General features: G+C 38.6%; 1 protein-coding gene across 1 annotated transcript; it reads right to left on the bottom strand.

The window, feature by feature from the left end:
- Nucleotides 1–5,310: 5,310 nt before the first annotated feature.
- On the bottom strand, nucleotides 5,311–17,793 carry LOC137294539 (proton-coupled folate transporter-like). Its single transcript, XM_067825578.1, has 5 exons — nucleotides 17,660–17,793; nucleotides 15,391–16,500; nucleotides 15,201–15,284; nucleotides 6,466–6,622; nucleotides 5,311–6,139 (listed from the first exon to the last, which is right to left on the bottom strand). Exons 1-5 carry the CDS (start codon nucleotides 17,745–17,747, stop codon nucleotides 6,070–6,072), a joined length of 1,509 nt encoding a protein of 502 aa, XP_067681679.1. The 5' UTR covers nucleotides 17,748–17,793; the 3' UTR covers nucleotides 5,311–6,069.
- Nucleotides 17,794–18,043: the final 250 nt, after the last annotated feature.

Raw genomic sequence — 18,043 nt, 5'->3', positions numbered from 1 at the left:
TCCAGGTTTTATAGCATAATGTTAACATAGCATGAGAAAGGAAGAGTAACCTGTCATTTAAATATTTACACAGTTCACTCTTTGTTGCGAGCGAGCAGTGCGGAGAGAGGAACAGCCAGGTGTGCGAGAAAGATGGAGAGCACAACACAGGTAAATGAATCCATAACCTTGTCGGCACTTTATTTTTAGGATATAAATTCTGTAAAATGCTCACAGAATCGGTCTAATGTTTTTATAATGATTATGATCAGTGTTTCATTGAGTACTGTATGATAATTAGTGTTCGAGTTACATTGCAATTTATTGGTCCGCTTTTGAGCCAAACTGACTAAAGTCTTCAATGACAAAATGTACATCTCTTAACCCCCTGGATGCCACGGGGACATATATGTCCTTTCCCTACATACCTCACTTGGAAGTCCAATAAAATTCTAAATATACCACGCATATATAACTACTTCACAGTTTTGAATTCTGCGGAAAATTCCCAGTTTCTTGATATCATCCACATAATCTCAGACCAAGCTAAAGTGCTTAAAATCGCCTTTCAAAAAAGGCTTCATCGTACATGTCGCCATTTTTCAAACTGTACAAACTCGAGATTCACAGCGTTATTTGCAGTACATTTTGAAATGTGAAAATCGGATAATTACTGGGAGTAATGAATTTCAAAAATAGCATATTAATGATCACTGATATCAAGTTTTCATGTAACCAGGAATGATAATTCTGAAACGTCACCGATGTACCCAGAATCGGTTGGGATGTTTTCGAAAATAAACTTACACGAACGCCGAAGTGCGCTTTCCGCTATTGGATATTGTTTACAAAATCACGTTTCGAGAAGGCCGGTATTGAGAGGCCTATTACATCATGTATACTTCATAGTTAGCTGCGACAAATGCATCATTGAATTCCCCAAGCATCTTAGAATCAAAGTACAAATGGTCTTTGTCACCAATACCAACTGTCTAGACAAAACGAAATATACTTTGTATGAAAACGAACGCTGACAGCGCTTGACTGAAATGTAAACAAAGAAAAATTCCAATTTTACACTGCCTAGCATTTTCGGAAATTTTACAACATCCAGCCGCCTAATCATTGCTTACAATCGCTCAATGCGCTTAGTATATTCAAGGGAAGAGTATCGTAGCAAGAAAAAGCAAATTGAAAATAGATACAATGAAAGCATTTGGTAATTCATAAGAAACTGTCAAACTTTTAGTGCAGCGTGACGCCATGACTTACGCAAAATCACGCAGAAAGACAACGGTACTTATCGGCATTTCTGGCTTCTTCCGTCATTTACAATGTAAACGATAAGAACATATAACAATACACAGATAGTCAGAATAATTCGGATTTCTTACATCTCACATTTATATACAAAATATCCCAGAATCAAGCAAAAAGTCAAATCCTGTGTACCCTTCTCAGCGAAGCCGCCATTTTGAAAGAAATCGGCCATCGGTAGTGATGTCACACGTCAACATTGTTGCACATATTAGGAAATTTCTTTGAGGTGAAGGTCGGTGAACAAGAGTAAACACAATGCCCATACCATTCTGATTGCAGTTTTAGTATTGTGATGTATATTTTGCGCATCGTTCAGATATTTTTTCATGAAATTGATTTCAGTATCTACATATATCCATCTTCAACACCATATCATGTGTGGATATAAGGTATCCGTTTTTATTCTTTGAAAGCTTTTGATTGTTTGAATAATATTTACATGGGAAATTGACTCAGTAAGTGTACTATCCCACATTTTAAGCCTCTACAGAAGTGTTGGAAGATCACACGTAGCCATTACTGCAACATGTGCTTTAGTTCCCGTGATGTGCAATATTCAATACGTTGGGACAAATATTGCAGTTTCATATGAACAGGTTAATAAACAGCGATTTAATTCCAATTTATAAGTAAAACGGATAATATTAATGAAAATGATTTGTACATTTTATGAAATGTAGGGGCACACATACTACTATTTAAAGGAATTGTCTTGTTCATTGTATTGGTTTGTGTCGTCTTTATAGACAAAACAATTATGAATATTGATTGACCAGGTGCGAGTTTGTCAAAACGTTTCATGATTCATTATCATTTTTTTTCGATAATAAAGTCAATTCTTATTCGATTAAAATATATCTGATGGCAGAATGTCTAACTCAAACAATATTTATACGAAAATTGTTAAAAATATATAAATCAGGTCATGTCTAAATTTGGACACGCCTTACGTCCACTTTCTAATACTTCTTTTCTGAAAAAGCGATCTCTTTGTACCTTTCATTGCATACTTATGAAGGGAATTGATTTCATAATCATGAGAAGAAAAGTCTATTTCCTAAATGAATACTCAATGAATATTCAGGTATTGTGAAATTTCCATTTACGCTAAATTGATGCTAGGCAGGCGCGCGTGTTGCTCACAATAAGATATGTAGTAAAACCGTGTAATTGTTGATGTATTCAGGACACTATTTCAGTGATAAAACCATTCATTTTATATTTTGGCTAAAAAGTGTTGAATTCTGACACAGAAGCCGAAATCCTTTACACACTGAGTGGAAATTAGGTTAGATATATACTGATCAGCAACCAGAGTCGTCTTTTTCCGACGTCACAAAATGCACAAAACATGCCGTGACGTCAACTAAAATGTCGCATTATTTTCAGTTATTTCATTACATTTGAAAATGTGACTGTTACTCCGTTAATAATGATGGGAAATTAATAAAAATACATCTACACAAACAGGAGAATATGGAAATGTAAGAACTAAAACATGTTTCGGATAGGGACATCCAAATCGCTATTACCTGCTTTTTGATGTAGTATACTGGCATCTTTTCTTACAAATTGTGAAACTACAGTATGGTTCAAAATTATTGAGAATAGCTAAAGCATTTCATATTATTAAACGAGATCAAATCAGATAAAATTGAATCTATTGTGAAAGTGAACTGACCTTTTCATGTTGTGTAGGTAACAATTTAATATTTTATCAAGTCTCCTTGAGCTTCACTTCACAGTCTAAGACGGGTAGGCATACTTCCTATCAGAGAGGTTAGTGTCTCGTGAGTTATGCTGTCCCAGTATCGGACCACTTCTCTCTTCATGTCTTCAATTTTTGTCAACCCCTTTTGATTCACACATTCCTTCATCATCCCCCAAATGTTCTCAATGGGATTTAAGTCAGGACTATATGCAGGAAATGGTAATGCAGTCACATTTTTCTCCTGAAGCCACTGCTTGGCATGTTTTGCGGTGTGTTTAGGATCATTATCTTGCTGCAAAATCCAGTCATTTCCATAAAACACGTGTGCACTTGGAAGGAGAAAATTATCTAATATGTTAGTGTAGCGTTGACTTGTCAGATTTCCCTCAAACACACACAGCGGGGTCGTTCCTAATAAGGATGTCCCTCCCCATACATGAAACTTTGAGCTGTATTTAGGTCGTCGATACAGCGGTGCTGACGCAGACTTTGTCCATATTTTCACATTATTGGGATATACCCATATTGAGCTTTCATCAGTAAAAATCACATTTTCCCAGTCAAAGTTTTCATGTGCCAAACACCACTCAACACGCCTGTCTTTATGTTCTTGTTTCATGAGAGGAGAAGGAATTCCAGTCTTTTTCTCCCATCCAAGATCAATCAAATTTCTTCTAACTGTAGATTTTGATACAACTGTTGATCCCCTTTCTATCATTTCATACCTGATGTTGGAGATGCTTGCCCTTTGCTTTTTAGACGCTAAAATTCCCAGCCGGACGCGATCTGAGAAGTCCAATTTTCTGGGTCTCCCTGCTCCTTTCTGGTGCCCAAAATCCTTTCCCTCTTTAAAATTCTTCCTAATCCTATACACAGTAGAAAGAGGAGTTCCTGTTCTCTCTGCCAATGTATTTACATCATCAATTCCTTGATTACACAACTCAAAAATCAACCTTCTTTTATCTTCAGCAGACATTGTTGACAGTGCTGAGGAAAATGACGTCTGCTACAAATTCAGGGGAGGTAACTCTAATTGTACTATACTCAGTAGGCCAAGATGAGTTACCTCCCTTATACCATTACTTAGTTTTAAGTATCAGTGAATCAGTTGAGGTGTTAGGATAGCTCAAAGTAAGAAGAAAAATTCTCAATAATTATGAACCAGACTATACCAAAAGGTATCCTCTTACATTGGGGAAATTTGTATTGGAATAGTTTGGTTCACTGTGAACAAAACATAACGAAAATATACTGTCGGTATCCACAGCAAATTCTCTCCATGTGATCGGAGTTACATTGACCTAATGTAAAGCATAGCGGAGTTATGCGTCCTCTCGACGTTTGACGTCATAGTAGAAAATCGATTTTTGACATTTATTGCGGGTCATTTTTGATTTTGTGAGTATGACGTTATGCATTAGCACATACATCCATTTCATATACACTTATGTCGTTCAGATATCAAGCTGTATTTTCTTCGCTCACACTTTCCGTAAAGATGCCAAATTAAAAAAATCGTAGCAGAGTGCTTTTATTGGTGCACGATAAAAAACTGAGAAATTTACTGTTTTTGAACACACACAAAAGTTTTGGACAACTTTTAGCAGTGTCTATTTCGCAAACCCCTGAGGTAGCCGCAATTATATTTATACCGACGGATAGGAAATTAAATATTCAACATGTCTGTGCAATTTCATTGCCGTACGCAGATCCAGGACCACGCGAGCGCAAATCTCGCACAACGTTCACTTTTCAAACCTTATGAAAATGTGCGCCTGAAAAAAAACTCGGCATCCAGGGGGTTAACACTGTACTGCCATTAGACTTGCACTCAGCGATTTCATAGCATTGTGACGTCATCAGGATTTGGTTTCATAGCATTGTGATGTCATAACATGGTGAGTCATGTATATGATGATGTCAAGGCATTGTACAAAATCTACTGTCAAAACGATTATCTCCGAGGAGATATCGTTTGATCCCACACAAGCGATATCTCCTGCGGAACAGTTCAGGGGCCCGTTTCACGAAACTCTCGTAAGCCTAAGATCTCGTAACTTTTCTCGTAGCATCCATAGCTCCTGTGTTACGGTATAGGAGGTACAATGGCTACGAGAAAACTTACGAGATCTTAGGCTACGAGCGTTTTGTGAAACGGGCCCCTGAATGGTAAATGGAGATACAAGCAATAGCCTTGTTTTTGAAACTTGAAGGAGTGCGAGGATAAATTCATTGCATAGCGTTGTAGACGGTGATCTGGACAACAACTGAAGGACATCACATAAAATCGGAAAAATACATGTTTTAAAAACTTTATTTTTTTCAGTCAGAGGTGAAAAAGACATTCACAGGTGGCAACGATGGCATATAAACTCATGTTACAAGGAAAAAAAACCGAGGCAGGTCGCTGATTACAGCTGATAACAGATTACTTGACAAATATCACACATCTAACTTTTAAGAAGCTTAGGAACATCTAATTGTGAAACTTTGAGATGTATACAGACATCCCAGAAACCATTTTGATCTTTGTGAAGAACATACTCACCATTTATCACGTAAAGGTGTGCAACGTGAAAACGACACTTGGTAGTTATGCAAAATGTTGATAAACTACTGGGCTAATTTGAAATTTCCCATGCGAAAATTACGCCAGCACCTCAAACTTATTTGAGTTATGGGTATTTGTTTTGCGTATTTTACACAAAATACACAACGTATCTGAGGAACTCTTGGACAAGTAAAGAAAATATCCATGGCAAGAGAACAACTAAAAATCTATGTGGAACACAAAGCATCGTACAAAATATGACGATACGATTTACGAAACCCTACGAAATGAACTAATACTTTTAATGAAAACGAAGCTTTTCTTTCTCATTTGGTTGTAAATGCTTCAGACGGTTGTAGCTTTGTCCAGTCTGATAGTGTTTGTCAGTGAATACCGACTGTTAACAACCCCGCCTTCCCTTCTCTTTTCTGATTGGTTACTTATTTGTGTCTGTACTTTGTAATTTGATCTCTGATTGGGCAAGTGGTAGGCACTGATTTATGGTTGGTTAATCCTTTGTCACCGTAATAGTTTGCGACGGCTGAGAGGAGCTTTTCTTCAGACTGTAGCTCAGTGCCCTGAAAGAGAAATATTTATAAAGGTAAAATTTATTTCACGTCCCATGTCAGCCGATACGTGTTCCCAGTATATATACTTCACATCTTCAACCAACCATACGCTGCTAAGAAAAAACATAAATGTACATACGACTTGATATTCAAGCTATACAATAAAAGAGTAAATACGTTAAGAGTACTGTTCGGGACTTGTGAAGATCCACCTACATCAAAAGAAACAGAAAACAAACAGGAAAGGTACCTGTCGGTTTGACGACCCTATATATAATCGGTATGTGAATATCAACGTATGTATTTAGTCAGTTATAGAATAGATATGGTCTTACCCCAGCATCAGAACAGTCATGAAGATGAAGCCGGAGAGGATGACGAAGATGAGACCGGGGAAAAAGGACAGAGACGCTTTGTAGATTAGATTCGCCACAATACCGAGCAATGATGACGCCACCATCTCCATTGTACTAACAGAAGAGAACATCGCCCCTGTAACATCACAAATGAAGGCAGTACCAACGTTTAGATCGATGATCAAGTTGCTGATCAATGGTTGTCTAATCTAGACTATTACAGATCACCACCACATCCCGCAGACTGTCAACATGTAGTCAGCTTACAGGGACAATCACAGAACTGAGAAGGCACTTCTGCGAGCACTAAACGACCTGCTGATAAACTTTGATACAAATGAAGTTCCAGTATTGCTGGACTTACCATATCAGCTGTATTCGACACAACCGACCACACTGTTTTGCTCAACCGGCTCCGTAAGAAATTTGGCATTTGTCTTAAAGTTAGTTAGATCAGACAGGGAGATATCAGTCTGTTCTCGTGGATGGAGAAACGTCTCACAGGACATTATTGGAATATGCAGTTCCACAAAGATCGATCGTGCGTGTATTGTATGCTTGCACTTGTGCATGGGTGGTTGAATGGACTGAAAGGACAAAGGGGTAAAGGGGGTTGGAAATTCATCGACAAACATACAAGATAAGCAGAAATCATTTATGCTACAATCCTTATCAGGAAAGCTATAGTAAAACCATCTTTCACAGTATGGATCTATGCATGAGCAGGTACGGTGGATCCGCTGAGATGCGATACTCCGTGTGGATCCTTGAATAGGTAGTACCAAGCAGACTAAGGTACAATATTCATCAAAATGGAATTCCAGTTTGCATCCAAAAGTGGTCACAGAATGAAAACTGCATTTCTAAGAGGGCACAACAACATTCTCAAAACAATGGAGCAGCAGTAGGTGTGTCTCTTTGTGATGGTCCATCGCTCTGTTTTTATCAGAAGAATGAAACTATCAATGGGAATAAATGGAGTGCGTCCATGTTTGTCAAACTTGTCCCATTTCTCCAAACGGTCCTCTCTAGACTTTGGCGTGACCCAGACATCCATCGATGGACCAGTTCTATTCCTCAATTCCTTATTGTTCAGAATCTTTGAAGGTATTTTTCGTCGACACAACCTAGAGTTTCATGCATATGCAGACGACAATTAACTGTATATTCATGTTTTTTTCCCTCTTGCGTCAATATACGTCGCGAATTCTGTATCAACGACATGCAGGAGCGGATGACTGCTAACTACCAGAAGTTCAACTCAGACAGGATTCATACTTTTTGGTAGGTGTCAACAGCTGACCAAAGCATTCAATCGTGGTGAATGACTGGGTCTGTTGATCCAGTTGAATACGTCAAAAGCTGTGATGTTCTCTTTGACAGAAAAATGTGCTCAAGTACTTCCTGCTGCAAATCTGCACGCTAGCGTGTGAGAAACATCGGGAAGATCAGGAAGTACCTTGATGAAAACACAACACAGTGATTGACCAACTGTTATATAATTTTCCTTTTGGACTATTGCAAGTCATTGACGACATATGTAAGCCATGCGTGCTATTCCGGGACCAGCCGAATAGCGAGTCGTGTCCCTCTGGAAGGATTTCATATTTGGTCCGTCAAGAAATACTTCGACCAAGTACAGTAACTCTATCCCTGCTTGATAAATAAACAGCGTCGAAGGATTTGTGTATATCGCGTTGCTGTTTTATGCATTTCCCTTAATGAGTAAACTTCTTTAATACAACTAAAAGAAAGAAAGCACATTTTTTGTAAAAGGCACAATCCAGCTTAATTATAACTAGTCTTTCTAACGGTTCGTGAACCAAATATTGTTTTTCCTACTGCTTAGCCACCTCTACAATGCTAAAGCATAAAATGAAGCATTGACAAAGTTACAAAGTATACATAGTTTAGTGTCATGGCTATCTGGACCAACATCCTCACCAGTGGACTGGGATTTTGCTTCGAATAATTTTCGTCTGTCAGCTCTTGATAAACAAGCACTTTGGTTGATAGGAAGCCATTGTGGACGTCATATGCACAGTCTCTGGTCTTTAAGAGACAAATCAAGCAAAGTCTTCTGGGAAAGGTTCGTGAATGTTGCTTTGTAAAACGTTTTGTGTCATTGCCTGACTTGGGTCCACACATGACAGTTCCATTTTTATCGTGGTTACGATTTTAACTGTAATTAAAACACTGGTTACTTTTTTATTCCTTGTATAGGATTACAGTGAGAATGAAAAACTATTTTGTTTTGTCTGTCTCACATTATATAATTACTGCATTTTTGCATTAATTATAGAAATAAAATCTCTTCATCTATATTAAATCTCCAAGTGGAAACTCAAAATGACTTTATATATTTTTGTAAATGAACATTCGTGTAATCGTGCTGCCATAACCCTCGAAGAATATCAAAATACGCTGAAAAATATGAATGGCCCACCCGAAAAGATGAACACAGATGAACTAAAATATGCACAGAGATGTGAAATATAGGCCCAGTGTTACAGATTTGCTTTGAACAGTTATATGTAGATACAAGATTGTTTTGAAACTCTAGGCGATTATTAATTATACATGTATTTCCTAAAATGTTAGGACGCACGCGTACAATTTCCAAAGCAAGCCCGCAAGATCGTGAGAAATTCACTCCAGTGGAACCACGTGAGAACTTTGGTAAACAAACGCACGTACGTGTATTTGAATCCTTCGCCATTCGTCACATTAGGCAGTACAATTCTACTTCGTTCTTTGTACCTCCAGCATGACGATGTGTAATCGCATGTGGTCATGCGCCTGGCAGGCAGCAGACTTGTTGAGCTCTCACAAACTCTGAATTTTCACTGGTTTACTCAATGATTTCTATCCTGAAGTTTGGATACGCAACTGCATTGGGATTCCCAAAACCAGGTGTTATGATGAAAATTGTGAAAATATATTCAGAATGTAGTCTTTGTGGATTTCACCAGAAAGGACGATTTACAGTCAATGAAGACCCCCAAGCCAGGACGAAGATAGACCTGCACTGACTATGTCACGAGGACAGTTGATACTCTAGCCATACTCTAACGCATGATCTATTACATTACACAAGAAACCCTAGAATAGGCACATAAAAACCCACTCCCAGAGGTACGCAGGTTGGACGACGCAATCAAAGGAATACAATGACATCCACTCAAATGCGTGGCCAAGGTGACCATTCTGTGACAAAAAACATAGACCGTCATTCTATCAACTGTGGACTGTGGAATGCGCAGTCGATCAGAAATAAAACTGATTATGTATCTGATTATAACTTCCATACCTTTTTTGATCACTAAGACCTGGTTATGCCTGTCTGGGAATGAGGGGAAATAAAGGAACGGACTCCACAAGGATACAATATCAAACGCATTCCTCGCCCCATTAAGCGAGGTGGTGACCTGGCCATTTTGTTTACAGACGTTTCCAAGCCTGTCAAGTTGGTCAACAATCTTGCTCATCATTTGAACAAATGTATTTTCATCTAAGAACAGAAATCACTTACAGTTGTATTTACATTTATATAATAATACAATAAACTGTCCGGCTCTGATTTCCGGCTCCTTCTCTGAAGGAATTTACATTAAGTACAATAACACCTCCCCCCATCCCCCCACCCCCAACGTTTCAAGCATTATACCTAACAGAATTACTGTGGAGAACTCAAGTGCGCCTGTTACCATTGTTTTGAGGCAATACACATTGAGCATACCTCCACGGCGTGGATACAACGAAATATCAGTGTTATTATTTTTTTGTCGTATATTTCATGATTATTTAAACAATGCCACAATGCCATAAACGATTTAATTATTCAGGATCATTTCTTTTCAAAGCACAGCAGTCATTACGTAAGATCTGATTGGTTAGTCGCATTTTGGCACATAACAAGTATTGAGAGGAGGACGAGTCTTTTTGAAGCATTCGTCACCACTCACCCCTTTTAGTAACCTCCCCTACTCGATGCTTGTTTTGTGCGAAAATTCGACAAAACAATCAGAACGCGAGTAATGGATGCGGTGTTTTGACAAAAAATATTTCCTGTTTACTTACATTCTTTATGGCATTATTGTTAAAAAACATGAAAAGTATATATCGTCATAGTGACAGTAACAGATTTACGCTATTTAATGTGACGTTTGTGAAAAGATTTTTTCTCGGTGAGAGATTTATATACACGCACGTGTGTTTGGTGGCACAACGGCAAACACTGGTCAATCTGAGTGTTTTTCTGATGATCTCGCGAGCCTGATGTGGTGATTGTACGTGTGCCTCAGACAGTTTTAGAAAATGTAATTATAAATCACTAGGCGTTTTAAAACAGTAATATCACATCTGTATAACTAATCAACGTTAATGTTTAACACCGGGCATGTATTTCACAACTCTGGGAGTTTTGGGTCATTCATATATTTTTCAGCGAATTCAGTTACAATTCCTCTTTGGGTATGGCATCAAGGTTACACGAATGAGCAGTCTAAGAAATAATTTTGAGTCATTTTTGAGTTCTGCTTTGAGATTTAGTGTAGTTTTTCTTTATATATATATGTATATATTTGTAATTAATAACCCCCCTACCCCCCCCCCCCCCCCCCCCCTTCGGAAATATAAATGGAACTATAAGGTGAGCATTTGGTATGAATTTCTCTGTGAATATGTCTTCAACAACTATGTTTTGCTCCTTCTTTTAGGTGTATCAAGAAAATTTAATTCTTTGAAATAAATAAGCAAAAACAAAAACAGCAATAGAATGCATGAGTACTTCGGTGAGATTCGGTGCTATTGGAATCAAACAGTTAGTTCTGAGTTCTAATGCTCCTACGCCCTTATAAAATCAGGGGGCGCGAGTCGCTATTCGGCTTGTCCCGGAACATCACGAGTTGGTCACGAATGTTCTTGAATGTTATGGAAATGGACGAATGGTGCCGCATGCTGACTCAACAGATCAAGAGTGCGGAGATCTGCTCGTCATTTTGTCTTTTGAAACTTTCCTCATCAGTGACGCCTACAACTCAAATTTTTAATCCAAAGTATTGACAGCCCGGTCAGAAACTTTTAGGATCATTTAGCGGGAAATTCGGAAGGAAGGCGCTATACAAACCAATACCAGTCTCTTCCCACTCGCAATCGCCTGAATGTGATTCTTAATCAAAATATTAACATGAAATGTCAACTATATATTGAATCTACAGAGACTGTCCGACACCTTGTCAGTGGATGCCCTTCCTTGGCACGAACATCATGTCTTAAAAGACACGATGGCACGGCTTGCTACTTTTACTATTATCTGCGCCATGCATGAGGCTCTGCCTCCGAGGCCCATCCATGTTACATGTCCAGAGAGTCATGGAAAATGAAGTTTTCAAACTTTTGTGGAATAGGCTCATACACAGCCTGAGAAGACTTCCTCGTGACAAATCTGATTTTGTCCTTTGTGCTAAAGCCGATGAAGTTATCTCTATCGTTGAATTTTCTGTCCCTGTTGACAACTCTGTGATTGGTAAATTCAGGAAACGCATTCTAAACATGCGGACGTCGCCACTGAAATGTCTCACTTGTATCCCAAATACACTGTCGTCAGACATTGTTCATTGTTCTCGGTGTCATTGGTTTGGCCTCTCCTGATTTCTCTAAACACAGCCTTTCTGAAACACTGAGTAATGGAGATGGCTGCAGTGTTCGGGAGTCTGCATATTCTCCGGAACGTTCTTGGTGGGTTCGACAAGGCAGCATTCCGTGGGAGGAGTCCCATTCGCTGTCTGAGCTGCGTGTAGAGGGGCAAAGACCCTAAGCTGATAATGAACTTTACCAGCCTCACTGCCAGGACCACCCGAATCCTCTCCGCTGCACATTGATTTTAATCTGTTAAATATAATAATGTTAATTATTATTATACGGAAGAATGGAACTATGTATCTATATCTGCTCCCAGGGAACGCTCTGGCGTTGAGCTGGACCTCTGCTCACCTTATATCTTAGCTGTAAGTTCCGCTTATATACTCCTTTGTGTATTTATGTATTATGTATCATAGATGAAATTTAGATTAAATATACGTCTTCGTCTTAATTCTGCGCTAGTTCACCAGTCGACAGATACGTTTTGACAGCAGGACAATTCTCCCCATGAGTATAACACCCATTCAACACTAAGTTTGACGATTTTGAATTTGTAACATTTGAAAGAAAAAATTAGAATATTATTCGCTTTATAACTTTTTTTCTAGAAGACATAAGATATCTGGAACAATAAATTGTTGACCCAAATCTGACTCGGTTTAATTTGAGCAATGCCCTAAATAATGTTCATCAAAGCAGATACGTTAACATGTTACATAAATTAAGAAAGAATACTGCTTTGAAAAGTACACACAATGTTCTTTTAATCATTGGTGTGGAGTTTGTGAATGTGTTGTTAATGATATTTCATCATACAACACGTTTATTATTGAAAGAGTTCGTGACATACGGTAGATGACATAAACATTTCTTGTAATTAAAAGTTTTTATAGGTATTTTTATAGGTATTTGTCGTTTTAAGTCAGAACACGACTGTCCCCGGAAGTGAGGTCCGATATTGATGCAGAGATAATTGAAGCTATTCTCTTTAAGGTGGACTACGTAAGATCACTGATTCTGAGGTATGAAAATATAAAATTGATTCAAAAGTTAACGTATCTGATGTATTTTCCATTGTCAGTGCATTATTGTATTATTCAAAATGCCTTCAAACCGGTTTCACTGAGAAAACACTATTTGGAATAAAATACATATTATGAGAAAAGATGTCCGTTACAAAAACGACGCTGAGACAGAGGATGCCTATCTGATGGACGTCTCACATTTAGTTTTTCATAAAAAAGTATAACCATTTTAATACAACAGCAGCATCTCAAACATTAAGTGTCGGATATCGCTTTAACAGAGCATAAATTCAAACAACCATTAACAAATTGTAACATTTAGTGTTTTCATCTTAACCCCTGCGACACTCAGACAGAAGATGCTTGTTTAACCTATCTGATGGACATCTCTCATTGTTGGATATCGCTTTGAAACAACAAAATCAACTCAAAAATACATTGTCGGATAACACCTTAACACAATATTAACTCAAACAGCCATTAACATTGTAATGGGAGCGGACAATGTAACCACATGTAACCATTATGTCATCAAAACGTAAGTGAAAGGGCTCATCATCAGATACGTGGAATAGGGTTTCGCTAATGTTAAGAGTTACATTAATCACCGTTTAATTTATGGAAGGATGTCAGAGCATGACCATAATAACAATCATCGATAAATCTAAATATTTTATAAACATGATCTAACAAACAAATGAATCATTCCAAATTACATCAAATACGTTAACATGCAGCATTTGTCACAGAGAGGGTTTAGACAAAGGCTCGCTAAGGCACGTTTAGTGACAATACGATTATAAATGTAGATGCATACCGACACATTTCTCTAGCTGGTCTGATAAGAAGACTTTTATAAGAAGAATAATTCCTAGAATACTCACTAGAGGCAATATATACCCTTGTTTACACACACACATTGCGCCAAGTTCCAATCGTGTGGTACGCGAATGATTCTGAGTGGGAACTAACATTACCATGTATTTGTCGATGTAATCCGAATGAAATGGATTCATCCTTGTTTGTGGTTAACGTATCTGGTGACCACTAACGTAAACACCAGCTCATGTTTTATATGTTTGGGATGATTGTGGCAAGTATGAGTTTCTTGTTTAGTATTTGATGAGACCCAATTATTTCAGCGGTTGGTGTGTAATAAACTAGAATTACTTAATGTATGTGATGGAAACTGAATGTCACAAGCCTTTCATGGATTGCGTTTGGAATTACCACGACAAAATGAAACTAGCAAATAAGAAAATTATTTCAGTTGCTTGACTTTCATGATTAATCAGATCACCTTGTACACTTATAATGTTAGGGTGTCCATTCTAATATTTCCTCTATATACGCAAAAATGCTTGACGTATCTGATATTAATTTCTTGGAAATTTATTTCATCCATATTAACAAACATTGTTTTGAATTCAACTGACTTGCACCGACACACATATGCTACAAATGACTCATGCTTTTTGCACACTGCCTGGCGTAAGTAAAAGAACTGAGCAGCGCTGTATATGTGACTTAGGACGCGGAAACCGGAAAATGCGAAAGTTGGGCATTTTAGTGTCAGATAACTTAGACTTTTGTGCTTATTAGTGATTAAAGTAATGTTGTTTCAGCTCAAGCCAAAACTCAGTGTAGTAAGAATATTTACTTTCCTTTGGGAAATCGTCCCATTTAGTGGAGAACAGGTGATAAAATTCCTCATACAAAAGTAACCTTAGTCAAATGGCAGCTCGATAGCTATTCTTCACACTGATGACATTCACTCCACACGTTGTCCCAATCATGATACCCGCAAGACAATTTAACAATATACATTAAAACATTTTCATATCAGAGGTGATATAAGGCTATTCTCCTTATGGTCACATAGGTTTACTTTCTTCAGATAGGTAATTTAGCTGTTACAATGTAATGAGAGATCTTCATGTACAGTACCCCAAATGCGTACATCATGTTTCCAGTAAGTCATAGCTGATTGATTGCTTGATTGAAGTCAGAGTCAAGATCAGAGTCACAGTTTGAGATGTCACTGACCTTGTTCATCAGGGGAGACGAGTTTTGACATTACCGACCGCATCATAGCAGGGGGTGCGTCACTGAAGATCCCAAACGCAGCCGCTGAAGTTTAAGTATAGAACTATAAACAAAGTGGCAGATATCCGAACTTGTTAATTTTGAAGAGCAATATCAGTTGAAGACAAATAAGTTAGGGTAAAAGCCATACCTACGATGACGAAGATACTACTCTCGGCGCATCCTAAGATCCCGAGGAAGAGGATGTTGGAAACACATCCGATGATGGCGATGGTAACTTCCGAAAATCGGCCCAAAAGGAAGTGCGTTAGTCCAAGTATGCAGATCCAGTTTATGATGGTCCTGGCGGCAGAATAGCTGGTGATCTGGATTTTACTCCAACAGAAGGGCGTGGCCAGGAGGTACAATGTCAGCACCGTGGTGTTAATGAGGACCACGGAGAAGGACGTGAAGAAAGTCATTAAAGATACTATCAATTTCCACCTCCTTTTGTCCGGAGTGTCTTTGGTATAAAACTGAAAACTTATTTTCAATAATTTGAGATGATCCTTGACGGTAAGCCTTTCTTTGTGTAGATTTCTACGCGTTTCTGGAAATATAAAGATAGTAAAGAGAAGTGTGGCACCAGATAGTGCGATCAAAAAGTATAACGGCTGTTTAAAGTTAACCATTTGTGTCCATATTCCTGCAACTAAAGATCCCGATGCTGAACCGAAACTCATCACTGCCTGAATTACAGTTATCCTGAATCCTCGTTTGGGTCCCACGGGTGTAATGTCAGCTGCACATCCAAATATCGCCGTTAACATTGTCCCAAAGCTGCCCGAGAAGCCCTCGATTGTATTGCCAATGAACAAGTACCCCAGTGGTAAGTGTAGTTCAAACACGAAGAGATACACGGTCAACGCTGATAGAAGTCCACAAAGAGGCAGTATTATTGACAGTTTCCTGCCATATCTATCAGACAAGGACCCAAGAAAAATTGTTTGGATGATTCCAGGGAATGATGAGGCAGTGACCAAGAGTATGTTATACAGAGCAGCTTTGCTCTGTATCTTGTTCTCGAGTTTTGCCTCGGACGAGTTATCTGCCCTTTGACCGCATTGATGGGACGTGGTATGGTTGACTCCGCCATAGCTTTCAGCTATTTTGTCGTACATGTAGAACTCTATGAGGGGCATAGACATTATAATGCAGCAGTAGTATGCGAATGCGACTGGTTCCACAGGAACATAGCGCCTAACTGGAGGTGGCCACAGGCGGGACTTGCCTTCATTATGGATCAGGGGTGTACGTTCATCTGGAAATAATAAAGTCAGTTCAAGAACGACAGATACAGGAAAACTAAAACGAACCAGGTCTGTATAACGAGGTGTAAGATGGTGAAGAGAAGGCAGAATGGTGGCTATGGTAGAAAAAATGGATTTCACTGAAGCCAAACATCATACTCACACACTCATAATCCTGTGAAGATCTGGGTTACAATTGGTAGCAAGCAACCGATGATTGTCGTAAGAAGCGATTAACAGGATTGGATGATGCATGTCACGTTATTCCAACACCCAGTATTATCTTTGTTAGAAGTGTATTGGTGTATTCCCTTCTTAAAGAATGGTCAAAATCGCTTATATCGAATGTATTTTTTGTTTGCCAAACCGATACCAGACGTGGTGAACAAAGCCAAAACATCGGTTCGAAGGCTGAACAGCCATTGGAGGATTTCTCAATGTAACTACATTATAATCCCAGTATAGGCGTCTAGATTCTAGGTAGGATTACAGTTATCCAACAATCGATGCCATGCTAAAATTGTTCGGGTGGTATATTATACGTTGTTCACTGGTCACGAGGGGTCTATGGGCTCATGTACCCTCGAGGTACGGGGAACATAAACAAACCCCTCGTGACCAGTGAACAACGTATTTATCCTACCGAATACCTTTTAATTTTGAACTGTTTGGAGCACTGGTACTTTTGAATGTGAGGCGAATCGTTTCGTCGCCATTGTGAGGAAGACACAAGAAAAACAAATTTAGAGTTATCTCCCTTCTATTCACTTATTCACTTTCAATCGCAAAACATCAGTAATTTCCGTGCACCATGTGTGATTCAATAAGATGTGAGGTAAGATAATGCTGATTGTGTCATCACAGACAAACGTACACCTTTGTGGGATGATACGGCAGCTGAAATCCGTGTCAAAAACATGTGCTGATGCTCAATCAGTATCATCATGCAATTGGGTAGGATAACATAAATCGATACTGATCACTTCGTTAGATCCAGTTATTATCATATCAGCAATGGTGAGGTTTAATCTACGATCATCGGATGCCTGCACCATATTTGGTTTCAACTCCACAGCTTTCTAAAGAGGAAAATAGTTCCCTCCCCGAGTTCGTAAACATGCCACCATTGGCTTGCTTAGTTATGGATGTCGGATTGCCAAAGTGATTCACCTTTTTTTGTAATCTCCACTTCAGCAGATTCTCTAGCTAGGTTCTGGACATCATGTTTTCCCACAACATCTTCTTTATGGACCGACATTGCGTGCGTTTTCCTGGACGTTGCCAAGTCTCTACATGCTCTGAGTTCTAGTCTGCAAGTGAAGAAAATGTTGCTTAAGTACACATCATCTGTTAGGTAAAGTCTAATGATTTTGAGAATCACAAAATGGCACCACCTATTTATACTGTTTTTCAGTGTACACATACATATATCAGATTGTATATCTACATCAAATGGCAGCGTGTATAATCAAATCATACATGCAGTGACAGGCTTGAAAAATTGAAAAGAAATTAAACTGGCAGTTACAGCTGCACTACAGTTGTTCACTCTAA

Source organism: Haliotis asinina, chromosome 8 (genome assembly GCF_037392515.1).
Source record: "Haliotis asinina isolate JCU_RB_2024 chromosome 8, JCU_Hal_asi_v2, whole genome shotgun sequence".
In the NCBI taxonomy this organism is placed as follows: Eukaryota; Metazoa; Mollusca; class Gastropoda; order Lepetellida; family Haliotidae; genus Haliotis; species Haliotis asinina.
Note: the sequence above shows the minus strand (reverse complement) of the source record. Positions and strands in the feature narration are given on the sequence as shown.

Excerpts from the sequence above, each read along its gene's own strand:
- LOC137294539 (XM_067825578.1), bottom strand. The coding sequence starts at position 17,747 with ATGTCGGTCCATAAAGAAGATGTTGTGGGAAAACATGATGTCCAGAAC. Across the intron at positions 16,501-17,659 it reads AGTGGAGATTACAAAAAAAG|ATGAACGTACACCCCTGATC; the intron begins GTGAATCACTTT and ends TATTATTTCCAG. Across the intron at positions 6,140-6,465 it reads ATGACTGTTCTGATGCTGGG|GGCACTGAGCTACAGTCTGA; the intron begins GTAAGACCATAT and ends TTTCTCTTTCAG.